Source organism: Cyprinus carpio, chromosome B7 (genome assembly GCF_018340385.1).
Source record: "Cyprinus carpio isolate SPL01 chromosome B7, ASM1834038v1, whole genome shotgun sequence".
Lineage (NCBI taxonomy): Eukaryota > Metazoa > Chordata > Actinopteri > Cypriniformes > Cyprinidae > Cyprinus > Cyprinus carpio.
This window is the reverse complement of record NC_056603.1, coordinates 27,845,138-27,870,547: the sequence shown is the minus strand read 5'-3', so window position 1 is coordinate 27,870,547 and position 25,410 is coordinate 27,845,138. Positions and strand designations below refer to the sequence as shown.

The 25,410-nt window shown below is 38.0% G+C and overlaps 1 protein-coding gene across 2 annotated transcripts in view; it reads left to right on the top strand.

Annotated features, from left to right (window-relative positions):
- The first annotated feature begins 6,290 nt into the window (after positions 1–6,290).
- Positions 6,291–25,410, top strand: part of si:ch211-186j3.6 (neural-cadherin) — a 244,695-nt gene continuing 225,575 nt past the window's right edge. The window contains exon 1 of one of the 2 annotated variants that reach the window (XM_042728157.1): positions 6,291–6,409. Coding sequence is in view for 1 of the 2 variants with exons in the window: in XM_042728156.1 (XP_042584090.1) it covers positions 11,142–12,123 (982 nt within the window). In the remaining variant the exon portion in view is untranslated. Of the gene's footprint in view, positions 6,410–10,551; positions 12,124–25,410 lie in introns of those variants that run through there. The other variant, XM_042728156.1, reaches the window with a different exon arrangement.

Below are 25,410 nucleotides of genomic sequence, written 5' to 3'. Positions count from 1 at the left end.
AAATCTATTCCCTTAACAGATTATCTAATATAAATTCTACAAGTTAGACTAAATTTTACACAATAAATAAGCCTACAATAAATGTTATATATTCTAGTAAAGGTGGTCATGAGTAGTTTAAAAAGATTTTAATAGTGCTGGTTCAAGACTGTTTTCTCCTCTTTTCATCAGTCTTTTAGTTTATTTGCCTTTTTTAGAGACTGTTCGACTTTCTCCATAGCATTTTAAGTGGCTGTTTCTCTAAATAATCACATATTTAACCATCAGCTTCGCGATAGGAATGGCTCGCACAAATCTCACCGCACTTCTTGAGCGCATTGATGAGTTCCTCTCCTATTTTGAGAGTTGGGCCTCTGCTCCATTGAGCACCAGTTAGTGGTCATGCCCGGTTGCTGGGCCACCTTCTGCCTCCCTGGCAGGCTGTTTTTTGGGTGAGCAAAAATGTAGCGCCGCCTTCTGGTCTAGCTGAGAAGAGCTTCTTCTCCTTAGCTATGAGTCACATCAAGTGTGCTCTAAGGCATGGGCCTCCATCCATTTTTACACCATGGACCGGTGTGTATATATATATATATATATATATATATATATATATATATATATATAATAAATATATATTATAGTATTATAGTGGTTCAACGCATTATATTGTTTTTTTTTTTTTTAGTCACAGATCAGATTATTTTTTTCAGATAAACAAAGAAAAAAAAAAATTTAAAGTACAATGAAAATGCCGTGAAACATTTTTGACAAGCAAATTTTATGTGTACATATAGCCTACACAACTCGTTAGTTCCGCGCTGTCTGAAACCCGTCTCTATATGCTTGTGTGTGAGAACAGCATGTCACTATCGAATTGAGCTCTCTTTCATTTCTTATTCTTGTGGTTTAGAATTGCTTGAACGTGTAAATTGGCAAATTAATCTGTGAATCATGTGCATGTATCATGGAGCAACTGCGATCCGTTTAACCCCTAATATGTGACCAATCAGAGCAATCTTTAATTTACTTACTGTATTAAGTATATAAGTACATTTATTTTGCTAGAGAGCCGAGAGCGCTGCTCCCGAAAACTGTCTGTGCTCCCCCCACTGCAGGAGCTCGCCAGTCCTGGGCGAGACTCTGTGAGTCCTCCTATCTGCTTGAGAGCTAGGTACTCTGACACTGGGCTATTGATCGCGTCGGTCGAGCTGGGTTCGTCTCTCTCCTTGCTAGGGGTTGAACCTTCCGGTCTTTGAGCTCCGTGGCAGTGACATCAGGTAGTTGGGCTGCTTGCTGCCTCCTGGATCAGCTGCCTCTATTTGGTTCGAGCCTAGGAGTGCTGAGCTGAGCAGTGCTCCCCTCACCCTAGAGCAGGGGTTTTCAACCTTTTAGGGCATGCCCCCCCCCCCAAGTTTGTCTAATTTCACTTGCGCCCCCCCAAACCACCCCCTACCCATATTCACACCTAATTAACTTTATTAAAGGGTTAGTTCAGCCAAAAATCAAAATTATGTCATTAATGACTCTTCGGAACACAGTATAAGATATTTTAGATTTTAGATGCCTCGTGCGTCCGGTTTTGTGTGAGAGCAAAGAAAATCCACTGAGAGATTTGTACTCGCGCATTGTATTAATGTGCTTTCGCGCTACAATAATGCACTCTCGACATTTGTCAGTGAAATAACGCCATAAGAAATGTTTTATCAAAGCACGTGAGTACTGCATTGAGATGTCTTGGACTTAAATGACTTAAAATTACTTTAGTATTTAAACTGACAAGACTTAAAACACGTGAGAATGAAAAACTTTCTTGAGGAAGCAGCACTGGCATGATCGTTAAGTTTTTGGGGGCTAAGGTGACAGATGGGGGGTTGAAACCCACCTAAAAAGGGTTTAGAAGTACCCCTGGTATAGTGTGCATAATTATTCCTAAACATAAATATATAACCAGTTTACCTGATTCAATGTTATGGCTGAGCGTGTTTCTGAGATAACATGACAATCCGTGGTTGGATTTCCGACACGGCTAACAGTAAATCATTTTACATTGTCAATAAGCATGACTGATACTCGAGCCAACTCTGCTCTACCTGTCGACTAGCAGTGGGAGTCAGATTGCCCCCTAGTGGATGGCTAAAGATTTGCTAACTCATATTCATAAATCCTCAAGGGAATGTCTGAATTAACTGATGCTCGCTCCCCCCTTGACAGGCGCGCCCCACAGGTTGAAAACCCCTGCCCTAGAGAGTCACCTATGAGTGCCACTCCCAGATTGGGCGTCTGAGTCCCCCTCCTATTTTTGGAGTTGGGCCTCCGCTCCTTTGAGCTTGGGTTTGCATTCACACCAGGTTGCTGGGCCATCTTCTGCCTCCCTGGTGGGTTGCTTGTTGAGTGAGATAGCTGTGCTCTCCTCACCATGGAGGGTCTCTAACCATCCTGGAGGGTTATCTATGAGCACGCTGCTTCCTAGTCAGGTGTTGGAGTCCCCCTCTCAGTCTGAGACCTGGGTGCTACACCGCTTCTAGTTATGCATGAGCAGATGCACCGGAGTCTGTTCTGTGACTGCTATGGTTGAGTTGGCGATACTCCCCTCACATGGAGGGTTTTTCTACGAGATACGTCTTTTCAATTCACATGCGCTCTGAGCACGGTCTCCCGCTGAATTAATTGTCATTTCCTGAGCTTACCACCATCACGTGGGATTCCTAGATTTGTCAAAGTAACTGCTTCAGCTTCCCCTTAGTAATGGTGTTTCTAAATGCATGCTATGGTAAGTGCACACACTGAGCGTCTGTGCACTTCCTAAAATTCACATTGTGGTAAATGTGCATGCTAGGCATTCTGTGCATTTTCTAAAATCCTGTATGGCAAGGGTTACACGCTGTCAGACTCGTTCCCTTTCTCTGAGTTGGTTTAGGCCCCAGTTCTCACCTTGGGCTCCACTCAACTTATGTATCTCAGTTGATACATTTCTGAGCAAGGTGTTGCTACCAAAGATCTGTCAAGTCAGTTCTTTGAGCAGGTTCATTCAAAGCTGGCGGTAGCCCTGGTTTGGTTTTTTAGACACCTGGCCATATCCCCTTAAATTAATCTCTTTCTTCTGATTCTAAGCCTTGAGCTCTGCCCTAGGCTTGGGCTTCCTAGCTCAGCCTTTAACAGGTAAATTCTTTTAAATTCCTTAGCCGAAGGGGATAATGTCACTGACAGCCATCAAGGCATCCTTGGGGCAACTCCCATGGCTGTGGTAGAGTTGGTACTTAATGCTTGCCATGGTTTCTGGCATGCGCTCCCCTCAGCATGGCGGCGTAGGTATACCATTCCCCAAAGTGACCTCTAGAGGATGCAGTTTGAAGTTCCCTCAGAAGGGAACGTCTCAGGTTACGTATGTAACCATGGTTCCCTGAGAAGGGAACGAGACACTGCATCCTCTAGTTCCCTTGCCATGCTTCGGATGCAAGCTTTAGACAAAGAAGTGGATGACGTGTTCTCCCGGCACTCCCTTTTATACTGTGATAATGAGGTAATGACGTCATAGGTAGTGCTGCAACAAAGCGTCAACGTCATCGATTACATCGACTACAAAAATACGTCAAAATGCGTGAAATGCGTCGCTGTTTACATTCATCTCGTGTAATGGCGGCTTCTGCTCCTGGGAATGGAGAAAGTTCCAGTCTATCACAAAAAGCTAGACCACAATTATCAAAAGTATGGGAATACTTTAAACAGAGGACAAATAAAATTGTTCTTTGTTCCCTTTGCAAAACCGAAATGGCGTACCATGGCAGCGCAACTGCGATGCACGAGCACCACAGAAGAAAACATCCTGGCACTCTCCGACCTCAAAAGGACGAGCCATCTTTGTAAGTATTTATTATTACAATTAGTTTTGGGAGCCATTGTTGCGTTCTTACCTGCTGTGTTTTGTTCAAGAATTAATTAATATATGCTAGGTAATAATGGTAATGCTAATTGCTAACGGTATAAACTGTAAACATATACTGTAAAATAAAGCAAACTTTAACTTTTAATTTACATTTACTGGTAGTTAGAAGTTGTTTATGCACACGTTGATTTAAAATTAACTACTAGATTTACAATAACAGTACGCTGTAATCTAGTAGTGTATGTGAACATATAGATAAATAGGCTACTAATGCATTTTTGTTTACTTTTGGCACAAGCCAATTCCATTAACCATGGTATAAATATTGGGGGGTTGTACTTACTAGTTTTGGTTATTTGGTAATACCCCCCCCCCCCACAAACTATGCCCTACCTATAATGTTGATTGGATTTTAATTCAAAAACTGTCATAAGTAGAAATAAATGGCTATTTTAGCCCTAACACTGATTAAATTAGTGGGTCTCTTTTAAGATTTGGTTACATCTTTGCATATGAAATGAGCTCTTTTACTATATTTTATTTTTTTTGCTTTTATTCATTTATGTTTTGATTATTAATAATGAAGTGTGTTGAATATTGTTTGTGAGTTTATCTTAGTATTGTGGTATGTAATTTATTAGCAAAACTGGAGCTCTGGCAAAATTGCAGAAAATATCCAAGTTTGCAAACTGGTTCACCAAATAACCACAATGAAATGAACCGAACAAACAGATAATGCTCTACTGACAAATTTACACAGTTGAAAATAAGCCAATAACCTTTGCAAGGTTATGCTATTTGCAGTCTAGTGATCCTGTTCTAGAATTTCTTTTGTCTGTCCATATAAAGAGGGGCTAAAGAGGCAAGTCTTTAGGTCTTTTAAGAAGTCAGCATTTATTTATGTCTATGACGACAGTCTTGTGCTTCTGTATTCATTATGTAATAAAAACCCGGAAGTAGATTGTTTTGGCAGCTTGTTTTCAATAAAAGCTGTTTTTGGACTAACAAGGAGATTTTGATTTCTGAAACTTGCAGTAGGCCCTATGATTTTATAGTGCCATGACCTCTTAAATGTCAAAAGATCAAGGAAAATTGCATGACTACATACCCTTTAAAAAGACTAATTATTGCTTCAGTCTGACTGAAATCAGACCTGGGCTGCTGTAGGAGGCTGAGCCAGAGTATGTTTAGCCGGTGTGGAAAAATAAATTTAGATTCTATACAGAAGTGCAAGCAAAAATACACAGAGACAGACAACAGGGTAAAACAAGAATAAACACTGGCAGTGTTATTACAAAAAAATTTGACGGAATGTTTTTCAGTCATTTGCAGAGTTTCTTCTCAACCAGTACACTAAACTAAACTCCAAGTTAAAAATATCCCTGACTTTTTAAGGAAATATGAGGCAACACAACTGTCTTTAGAATAAATTAATAAATTCAAAAAAATTTGACCGCCAAACAGACCATCATGTGACACTGAAGACTGAAGTAATGGGTGCAGAAAATTCAGCTTTTGCCATCACAGGAATAAACTACATAAAAAAAAAAAAAAAAAAAAAATATATATATATATATATATATATATATATATATATATATATATATATATATATATATATATAAATGACAATTTTAAATTGTAATAATATTTAACAATATTATTGTTTTTACAGTTTTTTTCCACTCATGCAGCCTTATTAAAAAATTATATATTTTATAATATATACAAAGAAGAAGCAGCTCATTGGAGAATCAGTATAGCCGTGACGGCGGCAAATAAATATCAAATCATTAAATCATTATTTAAAACTACAAAAGGAGACAACAACGGAACAGGAGAAGATATGGCATTATTTTCATCTCCACAAGGACTTGTACCACGGCAGATCAACATTGTTTGTCGCTACTGATGTATAATGCTATTTAGTATAATAAATGAAAATGACACTTGTTCTTTGCTTTGTTTTATTTTATATAAGAAGGTCTAACATTAAAATATATTAAAGTGCACATAAACACACACAAAACTCAAGCACATACGGAGGGAGGGATTGTAGCAGACGAATCACAGCGAATTGACGTGCTGTTAGATTTTTGGAGTGGTGTACGTCAGCCTATGGCGTAGGCTACGCATGCTACGCACAACCTAGGACGTAGCTATGTAGGTTCGACGCAGAAGTATAAATTGGGCTTTAAACCTCGGCAGGGAGGTGAGTTAGGTAAGGAAAACATAATCTGTTGTTTTGCTTTTCATTTCAGCACCACTTCTCTATAGTTCAGCATAAAAGAATGGGGAAGAGAGTGGATAGGATTTAGACACTTTGCTTATTGGCCAAGAAATGAAGCAGCCAAAACATGGGCACTGTTTTTTGATGTCCCTTGCCCTCTGATCCTACCTCTGCCCACTCCTCTTTAATCATGGGTCTCTTGTTTTGTTTGTCTTGCTGCAGGTTCAGTCTCTACCATCAATGAAGGGAGTGTAGCCCCGCTGTATGCAACCTGTGCTTCTGTTAGCAAAATGAAGACTGAAGATCTGAGGACACGGGTAGGGCGTTTCTGCTTCAGTGAGAAATCCCTCTGTAGTAATATGTATGAGAGAACAGCTGACCAGAAGATCCTGCCAACCGAATGATGGTCTGGCTTGAAATATCATTCCCTGGAGGGCACAAAACCTAACCGGTGAATCTGGTTAAAAATCTCAGCACAAACCTACACTGGGATTTAAGACTTAAAATAGGTAAAGAAAGAGATATATGTCTGGTTCTGTTTCTTAACTTGACCTTGCAGATGTTACAGACTTTTTTTATTGTCGCTTCTACTGTTTCCCCTCCCGAACGAGCGAGGAATGTTAGTGATGAGGACATTTAGAGGAGGTTTATTTTGGTAAGGGATGTAATGAGCATGATTGTGTGCTGATTACACCCAGCCAACGTACTGGAGTGTCTTGGGTGAGCTACGAAGAGGAGATGAGGGTAAAAGCGAGCGGTGACAAGCCTCATTATCAGAAAATACTCTGCTCTGCTGCCGAGGCCCTGCTGTTGATGAGGAACCTAACTGCTAGACTCTCTAATTATGTGCTGTAACCGCCATCCCACAGAAAGCAATAACCCCCACCTCTCTGCATATGCAAATATGACAGACCCGATCATTAGGTTTTATGCCTCAAAGCCAAATTATTATTGTAAAACCATTGAAGCCAAGGGCAAAGACGTAAAACTCTATCATGCATTTTGACACATTTTTTACGAGCTTTCCTCAATAGCAGAACAAATGTTATTGAATGTCATGGATAGTCAAGGGTAATGTGCCATGAAAGTATTGTTTCAAATCAGAACAATTATTTGAGGCTTCGTTGAAAAAAAAAAATGAAAAAAATGTAGATTTTCGGAGCCAAGAATGTATAATTCGGCTCGTTCTCCGCTCCGTGTTTCCCAGCATTTTGGTTAGCGTGCCATATTGAAATTTCATAATGATGCCCACAAATTATGTCCCATATGTTCATGGGTCTTGTGCTCCACTCACTCCCTTGACTATTAAAAACAATTTCAAAACACATTCCACTGCTGGTTTTAAATGCACATTTGGTCTTTCAGAGGGCAAACTTTTTAATATATATATTTTTTTTAGTTTAAAAGATAAAGAAAAAGTAAAAAGTACATGTGCACTCACAAAAAACAGAAGTGGTTGTATTTGCCCTTGCTTGACTGTTAGACTTTCCACTGATCCACTTATAATGGAGTTCAGTGAACCAGCTTGAAGAACGCTGGAGGCTTTAGAGTATATGGACCTGTCAGGCTTGACCATTACCATTAAAATACCATATAGTTGCTCACATCTGTATATCGCAAAAGATGTGCTGACCCTCCCAGTTCACTGAGCTTTGGCAAGGTTTCAAAGAAGTCAGCCTGTGCAGATAATTACTGGGAAAAATCCCTACAAAACAAAAACTGCAAGACTTATTATAGAAAGATTAATCCATTTCCTTTTATTTTAGCACATTTTGCTGTATTTTTGGTTTATGCGTGTGTGTTTGTGTGTGTGAGAGACTGTGTGTGTGTGAGTGTGTGAGTGACAGTGATGGAGAGGTAGAAAGAAAACTTGTGTAGAAATTTCAGCACTTTTTTTTTCTTAGTATCTCTTTCTGCATGTCCGTCTCTCTCTTTTATACTCCTCCATACAGCTTTGGAGAGACACATCTCTCGCTGTTCTCAATTTCAAGCGTTCACTCTCTCCTTGGTGACATCTCTGTAGAGCAGACCATATTGCTTTCCTGCCATTAAACTTCATTCCTGTCACACGGTGATTTATCAACATCAGTGTAGTGTATAGACATATTCAGAGCATATTCAAAACGGTATGCTTAAGTTAAAAATCTTTTGTGAAGCAACTTCCTCAATCAAGTCAAACTTCAGTCAAGAGTGAAACCTCTTAATGAAGTGGGATGCGACTAGCTAATTAGCCCATTAAAATAAATTAAGTTATTAAAGTATTAATGTTCCTTCTATATATCCAGCCCACATCAAATTAGGGTTTTCTCCCCAGTCGTTTCTCAGAGCGTCAGTCGTTTATCAAAATGCAGATATGCATGTCAGGCGACACAACACTACACTGCTGACATGCCATATTTGCACTAATGCAATTTACAGCTCTGTCTATTGGTAAATTGTGTTTGCTGTGAAGTCTAAATGGCATGTTTCCAACTCTAAATCGAATGTTTCTGCATTGATCCCACTGGCTGTTTTTCTTTGCTTATCTAGAGCCACCACGACGGACATGTGTCTGTCGTTGATGAGAAGTGTGTTGTGGGCTTGTGTCACTCATAACAGCCACCTTCTTTAGTGTTGGGCCAGGTTAATATTATTGCAGAGCAATTGAGGAGATAAATCTCTAATTGAAATTTGAATGCAGACCACCGCAGACAGATCGCCTCTAGCCTAACGCAGCAAGGAGGGAAGAAAAAATCAATGTGTATTAAAAAGGACGCTGCGCAAGGCAATTAACAGCTCCTCCGCAACTTGCTGTTGTAGTTTCTCGAGGGGCCTGTGAGGCATATCATTTGAGACCAACGTCATGGCATTGGGTCACTACTTCCCATAGGGCTGTTTGTTTCTTTAGAATTAATTAGCTCCGTCAGAAAAATAAAGTTACATCTTGGTTGACTGACCTTTAGTCAATCTTAAAAGAATAATTGACCCAAAAAGAAAATTTGCTGGAAATCTATTCACCCACCTCAGACCATCCAAGATGTAGATGAGTTTTTCCTTTATCAGAACACATTTGGAGAAATTTAGCATTACATCACTTGCTCAACAATAAACAAATCTATCTCTAAGACTTTTTTAACTTCAAACTATCGCTTCTGGCTAAAATATGAGTCTTTTATCCATAATATTGATATCTTCATTTAAAAAGTTGTCTCATCTGAATCAGGAGAGAAATATATATATAGTTCAGGCAAATCAGTCCAAAACAGTTCTAAACAAATACTGTATTTATATGTATTCTGAAGTTAGAAGACAACAGGGTACTCGTATCTTGGCCAGAAGCTGCTTGTGGGTTGTTGTGATTGTTTTATCTGCTATTTGGACTCTCATTCTGACGGCACCCATTCACTTCATAGAATCCATTGGTGAGGAGGTGATGTAATGCTAAATTTCTCCCTAATCGTTCTGATGAAGAAACAAACTCCTCTACATGTTGGATGACCTGAGGGTAAGTACATTTTTAGCAAATTTTAATTTTTGGATGAACTGTTACTTTAACACCCGTTCTTTATCATTTATATGGTCTAGTAAGGTTCTATATGTTAACATAAGTTAATCACCTTACTAGTTAAAACATTTTAGAATTATAGCAATAGTACCAAAGCCAAAACTGTTGTGGAGTTAAATATTTATTTTAAAACTAACAGCCTGTTTAGTCTTTTTAAAATCAAATGCATAAAGCGTCAGCCTGTGGCACCATGCACTAACATTTCAAATCTATTATTTGAACAAGACAGCATTTAAAAATGATTTGGTTTTCCAGCTATTTCATGTAGCATCATGTTCAGATAATACAGAATGTGAAGAAATGTCATGTCCTTTCAATTCAATTTTAAATAGCACTATACAAATATTGTTTCAATGCAGCTTTACAGAAATCATGATTTTGACCCTTCAGTGAATAAACCAAAAGCAAGTGTGCGATAGGAAGAAAAAAAAAAAAAAAAAAAAAAAGATGGGGAGCATTATTTATTAAATGTACAGTATATATGCCGTATTATCTATTATACAGTATCTAGTTCCTCTGTATGTGTAATGTTAGTCATATATTTACTGAATAAATTAAACTATTATTATGCAAGACAATATGTGTCAAACAACTAATTTCAAGTCATTTTTTTTTTTTTTTTACCTTTTGTGTTTTTTTGCTATCACACACTTTCTTTTGGTTTATTCACTAAAGGGTCAGAAGCATGATTTCTGTAAAGCTATTTGTATAGTGCTTTTTAAAATTGACTTGAATGGACATTTGCTCACATGTTCCTCACAAATGTCCTTTAGTTTCTGTATAGCCCCCCCCCCCCCCCCCCCCCCCCCATCACTATCAGCCTACAGGATAAAGTCACAGATTGTTCCGTCTATCTAAAACCACACTTACAGTACAACACTTGAGCAGTGGTGTTGAATGTTGCTGCATTCTGGAGGATTTATATTCTAGGGGAGTTACATAACTTGTTTGGTCTGAAATAAAGTAAAACATCTAACATTATGTCACAATGCATTTATATCTAATATGAATATAACAACTTTTATTGCGATTAACCTGTGCCTTCTCAATATTGATTTGTAGGTTGACATACATTAAAAAAATCAGGAGCATAAATTCGGTCAGTGTGTCCTAAAGTACTGTAGTGCAGATTAACGTTATGAAAGCCAAATAAGAATTTGTCATTGACCAGGATTATTCCACTTTCCTGCCCTCCTCCCCCACACACAAGTTGCTTAAGCCAAATAAATACTCAATCCTATAGGAAAGAGTTCCCTAGAGGAATCCCTGTGTTGTCCAAAGCCCCGCCCCTCGCGCGTGGCGCTGTCCATCACAGTAGTGCTGGTCTCTGAAACTCCGCGAGCTCAAGCGCGCGCCCGAGCAGATCGCTGCTGAAGCGCGAGACGACGGAGGGAAAGTTGTGCTGCTCAGACTCTGGAGAATCACCGTTCAACGAACGAGGAGCGAATTCACGCACCATGAACACTGTCGCTTGAGAAAAGGAAGAGTGCTGTAAACTTACAATCATGTTTTGGACTATTATGTTGCTGTATTGTGTGACTTTTGTGCTGGGAAATAAGACCGAAGAACGAATACCTTTCTTCCACGGGCATGTGTTTGAGAACTCTCCACCTGGCTCAAAAGTGAACGGACTGAGTATTCCGGTGAAGCGCATCGATCCGCAGCGGTGGTGCTCCAAGTCCGGGATGCACCTGAAACTCCTGGGGGACAGGAGTGAAGATTTTCACGTCTTCGCGCACCACAAGCGAGGACACATATTGCTGAAAACCTCTAACGTTCTCGACCGAGAGGAGCGCGCTGAGTATCTCCTCAGTCTGGCGCTGTGCTGTCAGAGCTGCGCTTCGGCCGAGCGCGTCGTGGCCGAAGTTGCTTCAGTTAAAGTGGACGTGCTCGACACGAACGACCACGAGCCCACTTTCCAACACGCAGACGTCAAAATAACTTTGGACGACGCCACGGCCCTGAGGTCGGTGGTGTACACGGTAAAAGCGGAAGACATCGACAGCGGCAAAAACGCCGAGCTCATATACTACGCGCTCCCTAGAAACGGCAGTTTCTATGTGGTGCCCAAAACCGGCGACATCCTCCTCGTGGACTCGATTCTGGGTCTCGCGCAGCCCATAAAGTTCAGCGTGTTTGCGCGAGACCACGGCTGGCCCGCTCGGACCAGTCAGAATATGGACATAGAGATCAGTCCGCGCCAATGGCCAGCCCTTCCTCAGATCGATAACGGACTCTCGAGAAAGTCCCGCTCCGTACCAGAGCCGGTGCTTATCACCGTGTCCGAAGACGCGAGTATCGGCTCCGTCATAATGAATCTACACCCGGTGAGGTTTCAGTCCGCCAGTTTTGAGCTGATTCACCCGGACGCGGATAACTCTCCCGTCACCGTGAGTCGGGACAGCGGAGATTTGGTTATATCAAGGCGGCTCGACAGAGAGACGCAGCCGCTAGTGGAGATAACTGTAAAAGTACAAGATAAGCGAGGTGAGTGCGCCGTGCCTAATCCAAATATCTCTACAACACGACTATATGCCCCGGTCCCTTTTCCACCTGTACAGTGCGTGACACTGTCTCCAGCGCGTGCTGGCAGATTTCACCTGAAAACCCCCAAAATGACGTACCCAAATCCTCCTCCTCTTCCCCCAGACTGAGCAGGTCATATGCAGCTTCCCTCATTACAGATGCACAAAGTTCACAGGAATCAAAGTTTAATTATCACTCGCGGTAAAGGCTGGCGTGTAATTGACACGAGTCAAGGCGCAGATGAAACCATGGGTGCGCTGCTGCATGAACGAAAGCGTTTGATTGCATTGTGGTGCTGATATATATTTATACACACCTGGATGACAAATGCAGAAAGTTAACATAAGATGATCATTTAATTTGTATACTGTAACTATGGCATTAGTAGGATATATTGTGAATTATTCCAATGTTTTGTTTTCAACATCAACAGCATCTTTGCATCTCTTTAACTTGTGACTATAATTTTGGTATTTTCTACTAAATTTTATGAGAATTTAACCAGAATTTCTTAATTGGTGTTTAAATTCAGAGTTGTCAAGAAAAAGTGCCATGCACTTATCACTGCAGGTTGCCAGCAGTTTTACAGTTAAGCTCAAGTTTTACATTTCAGCGGGTTGAGCATATTGCTTTGTTCATCACATCATGATTTTCTTCCCCCATACTTTGGGCTTTAAATAATTTCTCTCCATTTAAACGGGTCATTCAGCCAGTGCTCAGCAATTTAAGACTGTGTGCGTGCGTGTGTGTGTGTGTGTGTGTGTTTGAGGGAGAAAAGGAGGGAATTTGGTAATAAGGCACTCACATGGGCCTTTTTACAAAATCATACCACACTTCTGTATTCACCTGTAATTGCGTCCTTTGCGTTGCAGGTGAACCCTGCACACCAAGCTGACTTTTGGCATGAATCCGGGGTGATTTAATCCTTTTTGAGTTGGAGATTGTGCTCTACTTTCCTTCATCTGCTTGCATTAGCTATGTAATCCCATCTCATTCACTTTCTCATTTTGGGGATTTAAGACTGGCAGCGCAGTTAGAGGAAACTGCTGGGAAGATGAGGCGTTTAGTGGAATGTGCTCATATTTGAGCAGTTGACCGGGCATGATTTAGCAGTCTGTGATTTAATTAGTGTTGGTTTGTTAATCAGGGACTTTCTGCTTGCTGGACCTGCGGCTCTGGAGCCACTGCTTTTTTTTTTTTTCTTCCTTCAGTCCATGTTCCTAGCATATGTTCAAGGGCGCTTGTTTGTGCGTGTGGGGATGTTTGCAGGTCTGTGAATGTTGTGCGGTGTGCGGCCCTCTGTGAAAGCTTAGCACAAGCAATGAGGCCAAACAGCTGGTTTTAATCAGGAGTGAGAATAACGTCTGCTGACCTCACATTTGCCTGTGGCTCTTTGGAAGTAATGAGATTTCAGGTAACCACATTTATTTAAAAGATGAGGATTTTTTTTTTTTTCATGTGTATTAAAGATATTTTTATCTTTCCTCTTCTTTAGCTTTGGATATTGCATCCCCCCCCCCATCAAGCTCTTGTATATATGGAACACATCAAATTTCCTAAGAGAATGAAGTCAAAATTCTCTTTTGAATTAGCTGAACATAATTCATTATTGAAATTAAGTTGCAAAATCCAGTCACAAAGTGAGAATTTATCATTTGAACAAATCTCTAGGCATATACGCTGCAAAAAAAAAAAAAAAAAAAAAAAAAAAATCATTAAACACCCACAACCTTGCAGAGCAATTGACGACAGCCTCTGAGGCAACTTTAAAACCTCAAAGCTATACTTTGATCTCCTCTAGGTATTCAATGATTAATAAATAGAGAAGACCAAAACAATCTAAATGCACTGGGTAGGCTGCTGATGCTCACAAGTAACATTCTCCTCAAGAACAATCAAGGAAGTGACAATGTCTGGAGGTGAATGTAGAGTGTCTTCATTATCTCATGCTGCTGTCAAGATTGCTGAATGTTAACAACGTTCATCTCCTTCTCTTTTCTGTACTTTTCTCTTTTGTCTCACTTTTGTGTGCTAACTGGATCAATGTACAGAGTAACTTTTAAACAGAATACTTTTTGTTATATCTGACCTAACACAATGGTGATTGAAGCAAATATTTAAATATTGAATTTATTTGATACCTGTGTCACTAACGTCTCTCTTAAGTTTGTATGGGAGAGAACGTCTTAATTTGCCCTTCTACAAATAAATTTCTTAAATTGGAGCAGAAAGTCTTTAATTCATAAAGTCATATAACACTAAATGTTGCATGCACTGCAAAGAAGCTTCATGCAATTGTGTCTTGTTTTCCAGTTCAAAAATCTACACATCCTTAAATAAATATGTATTTAATTGGGATGCAAAAAAAAAAAAAAAAAAAAAAAAAAAAAGACAGCTGAAGTCTTGTTTTGTAAAAAATTGAAAGAGGTTTGATTTTTTTGTTTTTTTGTTTCTTCCAAATTTGAATTTAGTTGATTCTGGCAGATTTGTTCTTGTTTTAGTTGTAATCTCAACTTCATTTTAATCAGTTTCACACAAAACAAGACTTGTTATCTTCTGTCTTTTTGCTTCTCACTGTGTCTTGACTTTTAAAATGACAAAAATAACAAGGAAGTGCGATAAAGTGTTTTTGCAGTCTGATAAAGATATGTTGTATTTTCAAACTGTTGCTAATAGAACTCTTACCCCCGGTTTCACAGACAAGGCTTAAGCCTAGTCCCAGACTAAAGTGTAAATCTGAGCAATATGTTTTATCTCAATATGCACACAGGTGATGTTTTTTCTAAGGCATGTTAATAAAAATTACTTAAATGTCCTAATTGAACTATGGCCTAATCCTGGCTTAGTCTAAGCCCTGTCTGTGAAACCGGGCCATTGTGTGCTTAAATGTACATGAAGAGAATATATCGACTTAATATTTTCCCTGTTTTTACTGTTTTCATCTTAAAATTTAAAAAAAATTGTCTTAAATTCACCTTCATAAAACCCTGTATAAGCCAAAAAATACTTGCAATATTATACAATATTTTAACAAATTTTGCTAGGTCACTAATAAAGTGATGCAATGTTTATATACCAATCTACTAAATCAGATTTGTACCATAAAATGTATTTAGGCTAGTACTACCATGATGATACAGGTGTTTTAGCAGATAACAATCATAAGTGGCCTGTTCATAACTCCAATACACACAAAGCCAAAACACCATCAGCGTAAAACACATGATACTAAATTAATGCAATAAACATTAACTCGTATAACAAATATAACACCAAAACAAACTAATGTAGGTTACTGATTACAAAAACGTATACAAAACTATTTAAATAAAATGACATCATGTATGATATGTCAGGCATGAATTTCTGGGAATGTCCTTTTACTATTTTCGTTAGATTAATTCTAAGTTGCAGAAAAAGTTTGTATTTTTAACCGTATGTAGAAAGGAAACTTGCAGTTAACCAATCAACAGGTTTATACAATGTAATTTTTACATAAAAAGACTAAAATGCTAAACATTTTTTTTATGTTGAACACTGTTTAACATTTTGATTTTGGATCTAAATGATTAGATTTTACATTTGCATTTTACAGTGCAAGTATACATAACTGATGTGCCTGTTTCTTAATAAATCTTCATAAATGTAAATTATTCCAGACATCATCTCTCTTCCTACAAATCACTCCATGCATCTTCCTTTTCCGTGCATGCTGATGTGTTGCGTCTGTAGAATCACTGAGCAAGTCTGGGCAATTTGGACCAAACAGTCAAGTCTGAGTTGTTTTTCTGGGTCTTTCCTTCCTTTTCCCCCTACATCTTTTTCCTCATAACCCTTCAGCTTTCTTGTCAGAGCACGTCTGATGCTGCCAGTCTTTGTGGTATCAGTGCTGTGGGATCAATTAACCCCTGCACAGAGGATGCTGATAGATAGTTTGTGTGTGCTTGCGTACAGAGCCAGTATTTGTGTGTAAACCAATGACTGACTTCGAATCCCAATCTCAACAGCGCAGTGTAATCTTACCTTAGAGATGTCATCGGCTGTCTTACTCAAGCCCTCTTTCTCTCTCAATTAGACATGATGGAGTCGAGCTCCTTGTAATTCAGTGCAAGTTTTCAGATTGAAAAGAGATTGACACTAGCCTATTCTTCCCTCTCTCACGCAGCTGGTCTAGAACATTCTCCTCTTTCATTTTCGTTGTCTATATTTCGTTAAGGTGACAGATATGCATTTTCATGCATTTCTATTATCTTCACACGTGGAATATGACCCAGGTGTCTGAAGCCACAGTTTTTGCATTAGACCAGCAAGCATGTGTTTTGCAAGGGGGATTCTGAGCCCCATTCTGGTAATGGCCCTAAATACCCACATCAACAGGGCTTAATTTGAATGACAGGCTCAATGTTTTTCTGGGTCTTGACCAGCCTTCAATACTGAAAATCTGTTAATCTGGTCAGCATGAGCCAAAGAGTTACCACAGCATATGGGGAGCTTCTTCCGCCAGGGACACAGAGGAGCTAGCAAATGCTTCACAGGGTCAGACTTTTGTACATGCGCACACACATAGACTCAAACACTCGAGCAAAAGCCCTAAAACTGTGTGCAAAACCTGCTCTCTAGTAGACAACACATATCTTTCCAGATAACCCTAGTAACACTTGAGTACACTTAATTTTTCTTGCAGTGTCTGACATATATTCATACAGATCTTAAAGGTCCTTAAAGGTTCATATGTAAAGACAACATTTTCACCAGATGATGCCTCAGTAATAGGGTGTCTTCACAAATATGCTGTCTTAAAATTAAATTAAAGGGATAGTTCACCCCAAAATGATTCATTCTGTTATTAATTACTCGCCCTCATGTCGTTCCAAAACCCATAAGTCCTTCGTTCATCTTCAGAACACAAATTAAGATATTTTAGGATGAAATCCAAGAGCTTTCTAACCCTGCATAGACAGCAATGTAACTGAAATGTTCCCAGGCCCAGACACGTAGCAAGGACATCATTAAAGCTGTCCATGTGACATCAGTGGTTTAACCGTAATTTAATGGTACTCTTGATAATGGCGGATGATGTGATTTGGAGGAGAAGAATTGTTGAATAAAGTTGTTATATGTGTTTTTTGTTGTTGTTTTTTTTTTTGTGCACAAAAAGTGTTCTTGTAGTTTCATAAAATCACAGTTGAACCACTGATGTCACATGAGCTATTTTAACAATGTCCTTATTATGACATGAGGGTGAGTAATGAATGACAGAATTTAAATTTTTGGGTGAACTGTCCCTTTAAGCTAAATTAAAGTTAGGGTAGGCGATTTCAGAAAAGGCTAGCAATAGCAAGTTAGCTTTGAAAGCAAGATCCTCACCCTCCACTCTGCAAAGCCACACCTCCCCCAAAACACATGAAAGTGCTCAGGCAGACCAGAGACTAACCTGTGACACGATGGGAGATGCCGTTGGTTGAGGGTTGAATGTAATGCGGTCAGATTTCCTCATGTCTCATTCACCTCTGAGAAAACATTACAGTACAAAGCACATAATATAACAATAATATTTATTTAATATAACCTTTAAAATAATCTTAATTGAAATGATAAAAAAAACTTATCTAATTTTTAAACTGTCTGTCTGTCTGTCTTTTGATAAATTGTTCAATAGACTCTTGTTTTCCATATTAATCTTTTTTTTAAGACATATTACATTCATTAACATATATTTTTTATCCAGAGCTGCTTATAAAAGAGGAACATCACACTCAAATGTTTTTCTTACTTTACTAAATGTTGCCATCAGCACAGATATTTAGATTTTCCTCTATAAAGATGCTGTTGACCCACATTCAAACAAAATGTGTAAATAAGCATCCAGATAGTTCTGGAAACATTGACTTTTACTTTTGTAAAAAAAAAAAATTGACAAAATAGTCCAAGAACACACCGGGTTCAGCTGCACTGTTATTTTTCGAGTTAAGAGGAAGGGTTAGAGGTTTAATGGTTGTCCTCACGACAGATAGGAGGGACTGGATCACCAAAGAGAGAGAGTGAGAGAAAAAGAGAGGAGGAGAGAGCTGCTGGTGTTTGCGGTTGGTAATATTTCGATTTGTCCACTATCCAAGGGATGAAGATAAAGCATGTGTAAAGATTGACAGCTATGGAAAGAGAAAACTATTTAAATAATTTAATGAACGCTAGAGTAAATGAATATTTAATGCAACAATGTACTGTAGCAAATATAGACAGGCCTTTATCCAGCTATGAGGTCACAGAGGTTCAGCCCTCTGTAAATTTTTAATGTTCAAAAATAAAATTTGTTCTCTGAATGACTAATTTGATGTTGAACTGCTCATATGAATGTCTGCATGTATAACTCAGTTTAATTCAGAATGTTTAGCATCCGTGGTAGAAAAATGATCACTGCAAAATGCTGGTGGAGTGAACAAGGCTTGAGAGAGTTGTGAGTAAGGTCGTGGGCGGAGACTCTGTGTTGCCATTTTTTTTTTTTACTTGTCTTTTTCCCTTAATTGGACACTTTAGAAATTTAATAAAGTAGGAAGTTGCAGTTTAGGGTCAGCGATATCTTTATCTGATTTAATTTGCTAAATACTATAAATAATTTTGGTTTGTTTTTATCTATTTATAGGTTTTTGTTTATTTTAATAGCAATATCTGGCAGCATAGTAGGCTAACACGTTATAATTTCTAAAATAGTAATTAGAGTAGCTATAGTTACAAGCTGAGGTCTTTGTACTTCCGAAGTCTTGCTGAGGAAGTTTGGCATGTCACCTAAGATCCTCAACAACTTCTACAGCTGTGTAGTTGAGAGTGTCTTGACCAGCTGCATCACTGCGTGGTATGGCAGCACTACTGTAAGGGACCACAAACGTCTGCAGAGAGTTGTGAAGACTGCTGAGAAGATCATCAGGACTCCACTGCCCTCTCTGCAGGCCATTTACCATCGCAGAGTTCACCGAAGAGCTGTATCCATCATTAAAGACCCCACTCACCACCAACACAGACTGTTCACACTCCTACTATCAGGACGGAGGTATAGGACTGTAAATTGCAGGACTTCCAGATTAAGAAACTCCTCCTTCCCCTCAGCTATTAGACTCTTAAACAGGTAGCTAGCTAGTGGAATTATCTATCTCAGAGAACAATCGGTTCAAATTGTTTAATCTCATCTGTTATTACTACCATTGTATATTTGTTAATATTACTCATATAGCCTCATCTCAATTTGCACATCTGTACTGTTACTGCTGCTATTGTTATCATGTAGTTGCACTCAATTTGCACATTACTGCACTATAGTTTTTTGCACATAAGGTAATACTGTACATTTGCATATATAGATATCATATACATAGTCTATATTTCTATTTCTATTTTTCACATTCTATATTCCTACTCTGTCCTCGCATACATAGATACACATAGTCTATATTTATATTTTCATAGTCTATATTCCTACTACTGCAGCATAGTTTTTATTATTATGTTTCTGACATTGTATGTATGTATGTATATAAAATGATTCACGGGACTCCCGCATAATAGAAATATCTAAACATAAAATCTGTAAAACAAATAAATTGTTTTTCATCTATTGCACGAAAGCAACATGAACTAATACAAAATATAAACGAGGGTGCAAGCATATGCAGAGATTCTATTTAGGCTATAAACACACGTTTGCAGCAGTGAGCAATGCAGTGCTGAAATCTGCATGCTCACGAATCCTTTCATTATAACACAAGAATTGTAGACACTATGAAAGATTCATTATGAATATATTTATTGTGTTGTAACAGAGATTTGTGAGATTGCGATGAACTGAGATGTCTTTTAGAGATTATAAATGCAGCGCTCTTTGCTTGCATGCCATTCCAAACCAAGCACACAGCAGCCCCTTGCTTTAGTTAAAAATAAGTGTTCTGTGAATGTTGATGCTTTAATAACAAATATTTATCGGGAGTGGGTATGCTGGGATTTCATAAATTTCATGAAAAAAAATAACGTAACTAGTAATGTAACTAATTACTAATTACTTTTGAAATAAAGTAATCAGTAACATGATTACTTTTAAAAGGAGTAATCAGTAATTTGATTACATTTTCAGAGTAACTTGCCCAACATTGCCGATAGGTAGCATTATTTGTCAGAACCCCGGCACTTAAACTGGCAGTAATCAAAAAAGTCCATGGACAGGCTGTTGCTGACAAGATACGACAGTCGGTAAGGGAAATGCAAAAAAAAAAAAATTATAATTAAAAAAAATAAAATATATATATATATATATATAAAGTATATTTGTCAGAAACATTATCAGCGCTGTCAAAATCTGTAGCATTTAATACTAGTGCAGAGATCTGTAGAACAAGTAGGTTACAGAATAAAATGAAATATGCAAACACTATCCATGAAGAAAAATAAAGAGCACTAGACAGTTATCAGCTATATAATGGTAATAAATAATAACTATAACAGCAATTTGTATGGTTGCATGAGTAATAAACAACTGATAAAATTATCCACCCCATAAATATAGTAAAGCATTAAAAAATTTAGATGCAATAAATAGGGTATGATTTAAAAATAACAACTCTTCCAAAACAGAGAAAACTTATTTTACCAACATCTACATTTCTATCTCTTTTAAAGTGTTAATACTGTATATAATTAGTTGTATTTATAGGGGTTATTATAGCACAATTCCATAATAAGGGGGTTATTATAGAAACCTCCTGGACCTCACTAATTTTCAAATCCTGGCTACGGCCATGAATATAGAAACACCTCAAAAATGCAGAGACAATCATTGCTACAGCTACAACTACTTAATAAGAACAAGTCTTCATTCAGCAGCAGGAGTCACAAAAGCTCTTCACTATGGACCTCATTTTGTAATCTAGGCATACATTTAGCCATTATAAAATTATGTGGGAGTTCTGTTGCAAACAATAGGCTTTATGGCTTTCTTAAAGTCACCCAGGGCTCTCTATAGAATGTCTGTGACACAAAATGAATAGGAGGTATGTTACAGTCCAGATATGCATGTACCAGCACAAGCTCCAGACATGCTGGGTTACCTTAAGTGGAACAAAATCAGATGTAGTAGATGAAAAGTGCACTGTGGCGTGTCTCAGAACATTGGTGTTAGAACGTTTGAACGGTGGCAGCTCCAGTTAATCACGTCTGTGAAAGCAGGTGTGAATGGAAGTCATCCAGTTTTCTGCAGTGTTGTGTTCATGCTTGATTCAGGGAGCACTTGGAATTTTCTCTTTTTGCTCCCTGATGATTTGAGAGCAGTTTATGTCAAACATTCTAAATTCTGGAAGTATTTGGAGTCTTTTTCTTGGATCAGATAGGAGTGAACTCAGTTTAGAAATTGCATGTAGTGATTCAGTCAAAGAATTGTTCTAGGGCTGCTACTGGCAATTTGGTTACTGACCATGAGAATATAATGAAGTGATTGCAAATAGAATGCTAGTAAGCACTTTTATTTCCTCTGATCTCCATTATTTCTTTGTTCAATAAAGGCAACAATGGTGTATTTACATTGTTTCTCTGATCCGTCATTAGTTCTGGTCGTGATGTGAAAGAAATTGTCTTCAGAAATGCTGTGGCTAACAACAGCCCTCACCAGCACACACAATAATCACAAGTATTTTACCTCTTGTTTACATCAGTTGTTTGATTTTCCTAAGAACTATAGCACTGGCAGGGTTAAATTGCCATTGGGAGAAAAAAAAAAATAATGTTGAGGCTTTGTGATTTCTGCCTCTGAGGAAGATGCATCACATAACATTGTGTTTGCAACTAAAAATTGCATATATACAGTACATAGAAATATGCAGAGAAGTACAAATATTTACCAGTGAATTGTAAAAGGGTTGGTCACACAAAATAAAAATGAGGTCATCATTTATTCACCCTCATGTTGTTCCAAACTTGTGCGATGATGATCTGTGGAATGGAAGCATGTTCATCATGTTTACATAGAAAAACAATGAAAGTGGAAAGCAAAAATGTGGCAAATTCACCTGACCAACCTGAACCTGTTGTGAAATCTGTGTGGAAATCTTTAACCCTTACACAGAATTTCCAGTCTTATGGAATCCTGTTGAAAATACTTAATTTCACCCACAACCATTTACTGAACGACAGTAAATGTGACTGATTATTTGCATTCTACATTTTAAAGAGAAAAAAAAGATTGCTTCAGTCATACTGAAATCAAACTTTTAAAGCACATGTAAACAGACCCAATCTGTGCATACACAAACAGACACATACAGCTCATCCAAACTCCCTTCAATGCCTATTGAGAAGCGAATAAAGCTTTATGACAGAATGCCATGGCCCCATCATCTCCTCTCTCTCGATCTCTCTATCCCTCATTTGTCACGGAGACACTCTCACTATTGGTAATTTGGAGTTCATGCTTTATTCTACAGCTCCTCTTAAATTAGCCTTGTGTCACTGCGTTTATGCTCTAGAGTCTAGATTGAATGTGTGTGTGTGTTTATGTAAGGATCTGTTTATATGCTTATCATGCTTGTGTAAGCAATGCTTCTGACCATGTGTGGTTTGTATGTGTGTGTGTTAGGCAGGCAGGACATACAACCGGATTGCTTGATTATCAGAAGGCAACTAGGTAGAGATCCAACTCTATCTCTCTTTCTCTATCTTGTGTATTTTTCCGCCGGTGATTATTTCATCAGTCTGTCTACAATCTTGGCCCATCTTGGCAATATTTTCTCTTTCTTTTCTTTTCCCACCATTTCATCTGCTCTGCTTAGGACTGTTCTGTGATTAGTTTGTATCCAATCTGGCTCTCTCTGATATAGGAGACTGTGTGAGTGTGGCGGCCAAGTCTTCTAATTGCCAGACTTAATCAAACAGACAAATGGGAGGATAGCAGGCAGCCTGTGACCTTTCCAAGATGGCATCCTCGCCTCGGCTCTTGAGCAAGATAGTTGCCAGCCAGCTCCTCTCTTAATAATGCTGACAAATGCAACTGCGTCTGTGACTTCGGTACCATTTCCTGTCCGCATCTAATAGGCCACGTGGCCCTGAATCGCTGGAGCCTGTCATGAGTGCTAACTCTTCCATGCCTCTGTGTTGCCCGCTATGGCTAATGTTATGACACTAACATTCATCATAAGGATCTGTGATATTTGTGTGTGTTTGGAGGGAATGTGTGGAAGCTGACGGCATATCCTGAGATTTGGCCCTGGAGAGCACTAGCTGAAAGTGATGCAATGTTAGCAGGCTAGCAGCTTTTTGTGGTGTAGTTTCACAGCATCAGTCTGTTTTGAATTGTACAGAAAGGGTGCATTTACACTGTCAACCAGTTCAGATTTTTTTGGGAGGTAGATCTGTGTTGCTGATTGGATCTTGTTGCATATGGGTAACATCACACATCAAACCAATATGAATTTTTTTTTTTTTAACATCAGATTTCAACCAATTTCATATGTGGCTCTAAAGCTGATACATATCTGATTCAATTCGTTATTTCATAATGTTTTATTTTTAATATCCACTGTGGCAGCCTGCAAATATAATTTTTTTAAGACGAGACACTGCAGGTGAATAGGGTAAAAATAATAACTAATAGTTATCGCCTCACTGACACAGTTGATTCATTACATTGATAATAGCAAACATTTTTTTTTAGTATTACAAGTTTTCTAAAATGTTATGTTTAAATATGCAAATAGGGCATTATTTCATGGAATATGCATTAATTTGCATACATTTCTAGTACAAAAATCTGAACATTGGATGAAGTCAGTTTCAAAATTCTTGTTTGAATTTTATTTTATTTTTTGACATATTAGTCAAATGTTTTTACAGAGGGATTTTTGTCACTTCATAATTCAAAAAATACTCAGACAGAAACCGATATATATTCCCAATTTTTGGGGGGAATAAAATGTTGTATATAATCAAGCAAATAATATATGAACAAATACCTCTGGAAAAACCTTAAGGATATAGACAGGAATAAAAATGTAAAGTCTGGTGTGTGTAAGAATACTGAAGTGGAGATTTATGGCTCAGTGTAGGAGAAAAAACTCATTTTGAGAAAGCGGCCTTTAAAAATATGCATTGTAATTGAAATCTATTGACACAGATAGATAAAGTGCTATAAAAGAAACACTTAACAGTGTCTTTTGGATGTTTTCTTTCCATTAGTCTGAAAAAAAAGAAGCCCAAAATCTCAAACTTGACAGGTGCATGAAAATAAAAAAAACAGTGTTTTTGCCTGAAGTGTCTCCCTTTAAACATGTAATGAAGTAATTGCAGTAAATGAACTAATGAAAGATATCAAGCTTTGTGTATGTATATACGTATAAAGAAGAATAAAGTGAGTCGTTATAAAACAGGTGAAATAGACCTTTCACTGATGCACTCGAGGCTGTTTTTTTTAAACATGAAAGACATGATTGAGCATTAATTATTGCACTAATGTGCAGAATCAGTGAAATGCAACGGTATAAATGGTGAATGTGAGCACAGGAAATAATCACATGTATAGGAATGTTATGAATAAATGTATAGTACACTCCATGGGTCATTTAAATGTAGATATTTTCTTTTTTAACAGATTTAAGACATAAGACATTTACAGTAAATGCAAATGATTTAATATGTGTAAATCATGGGAATTTCCATTGAAGAATTATTTGCATTCTTGACAGAATTTAGAATTGAAGAATTGTCGCTTTTAATTCATTAGTGTGAATTTGGATTGAATTGGTCACACCCACGAGAAGTTGAATAAGTATGACAAGAAATGCAATATAGGTAATGCATTCTCCCACCCTGGTCCACAAAATTTCTTAAATATGAAGACATATATCCAATAAATTTTGTGATATATAAATTTAGCTACAGGTGGCATTTCAAACATTGTCTACCTCTGATGAATTATAATTTTGCTACTTTGCATTCAAATTCACATTACAGTTCTGCTTGCTAGCTTTTAATTCAAATTTGACATTTTCCATTCAAGTCCTGTTAATCGCTTGTTAGCACTCTGAAGTTCTGACTGTGCTAGATAGTACTGACCAACCTAGTGCATCTTGGCATGTTATTAATGTAAATGCAGTTGTTTAAGTCTTAATAGATTGCAAGCAGATCTGATGTATGTCTAATGCGCAGATCCCTGCTTTACATATGCAGTGTAAATGCAGCCAAATCTTTCTGTGGATGTGTGTTTTAATAAGAGTTGGTGGT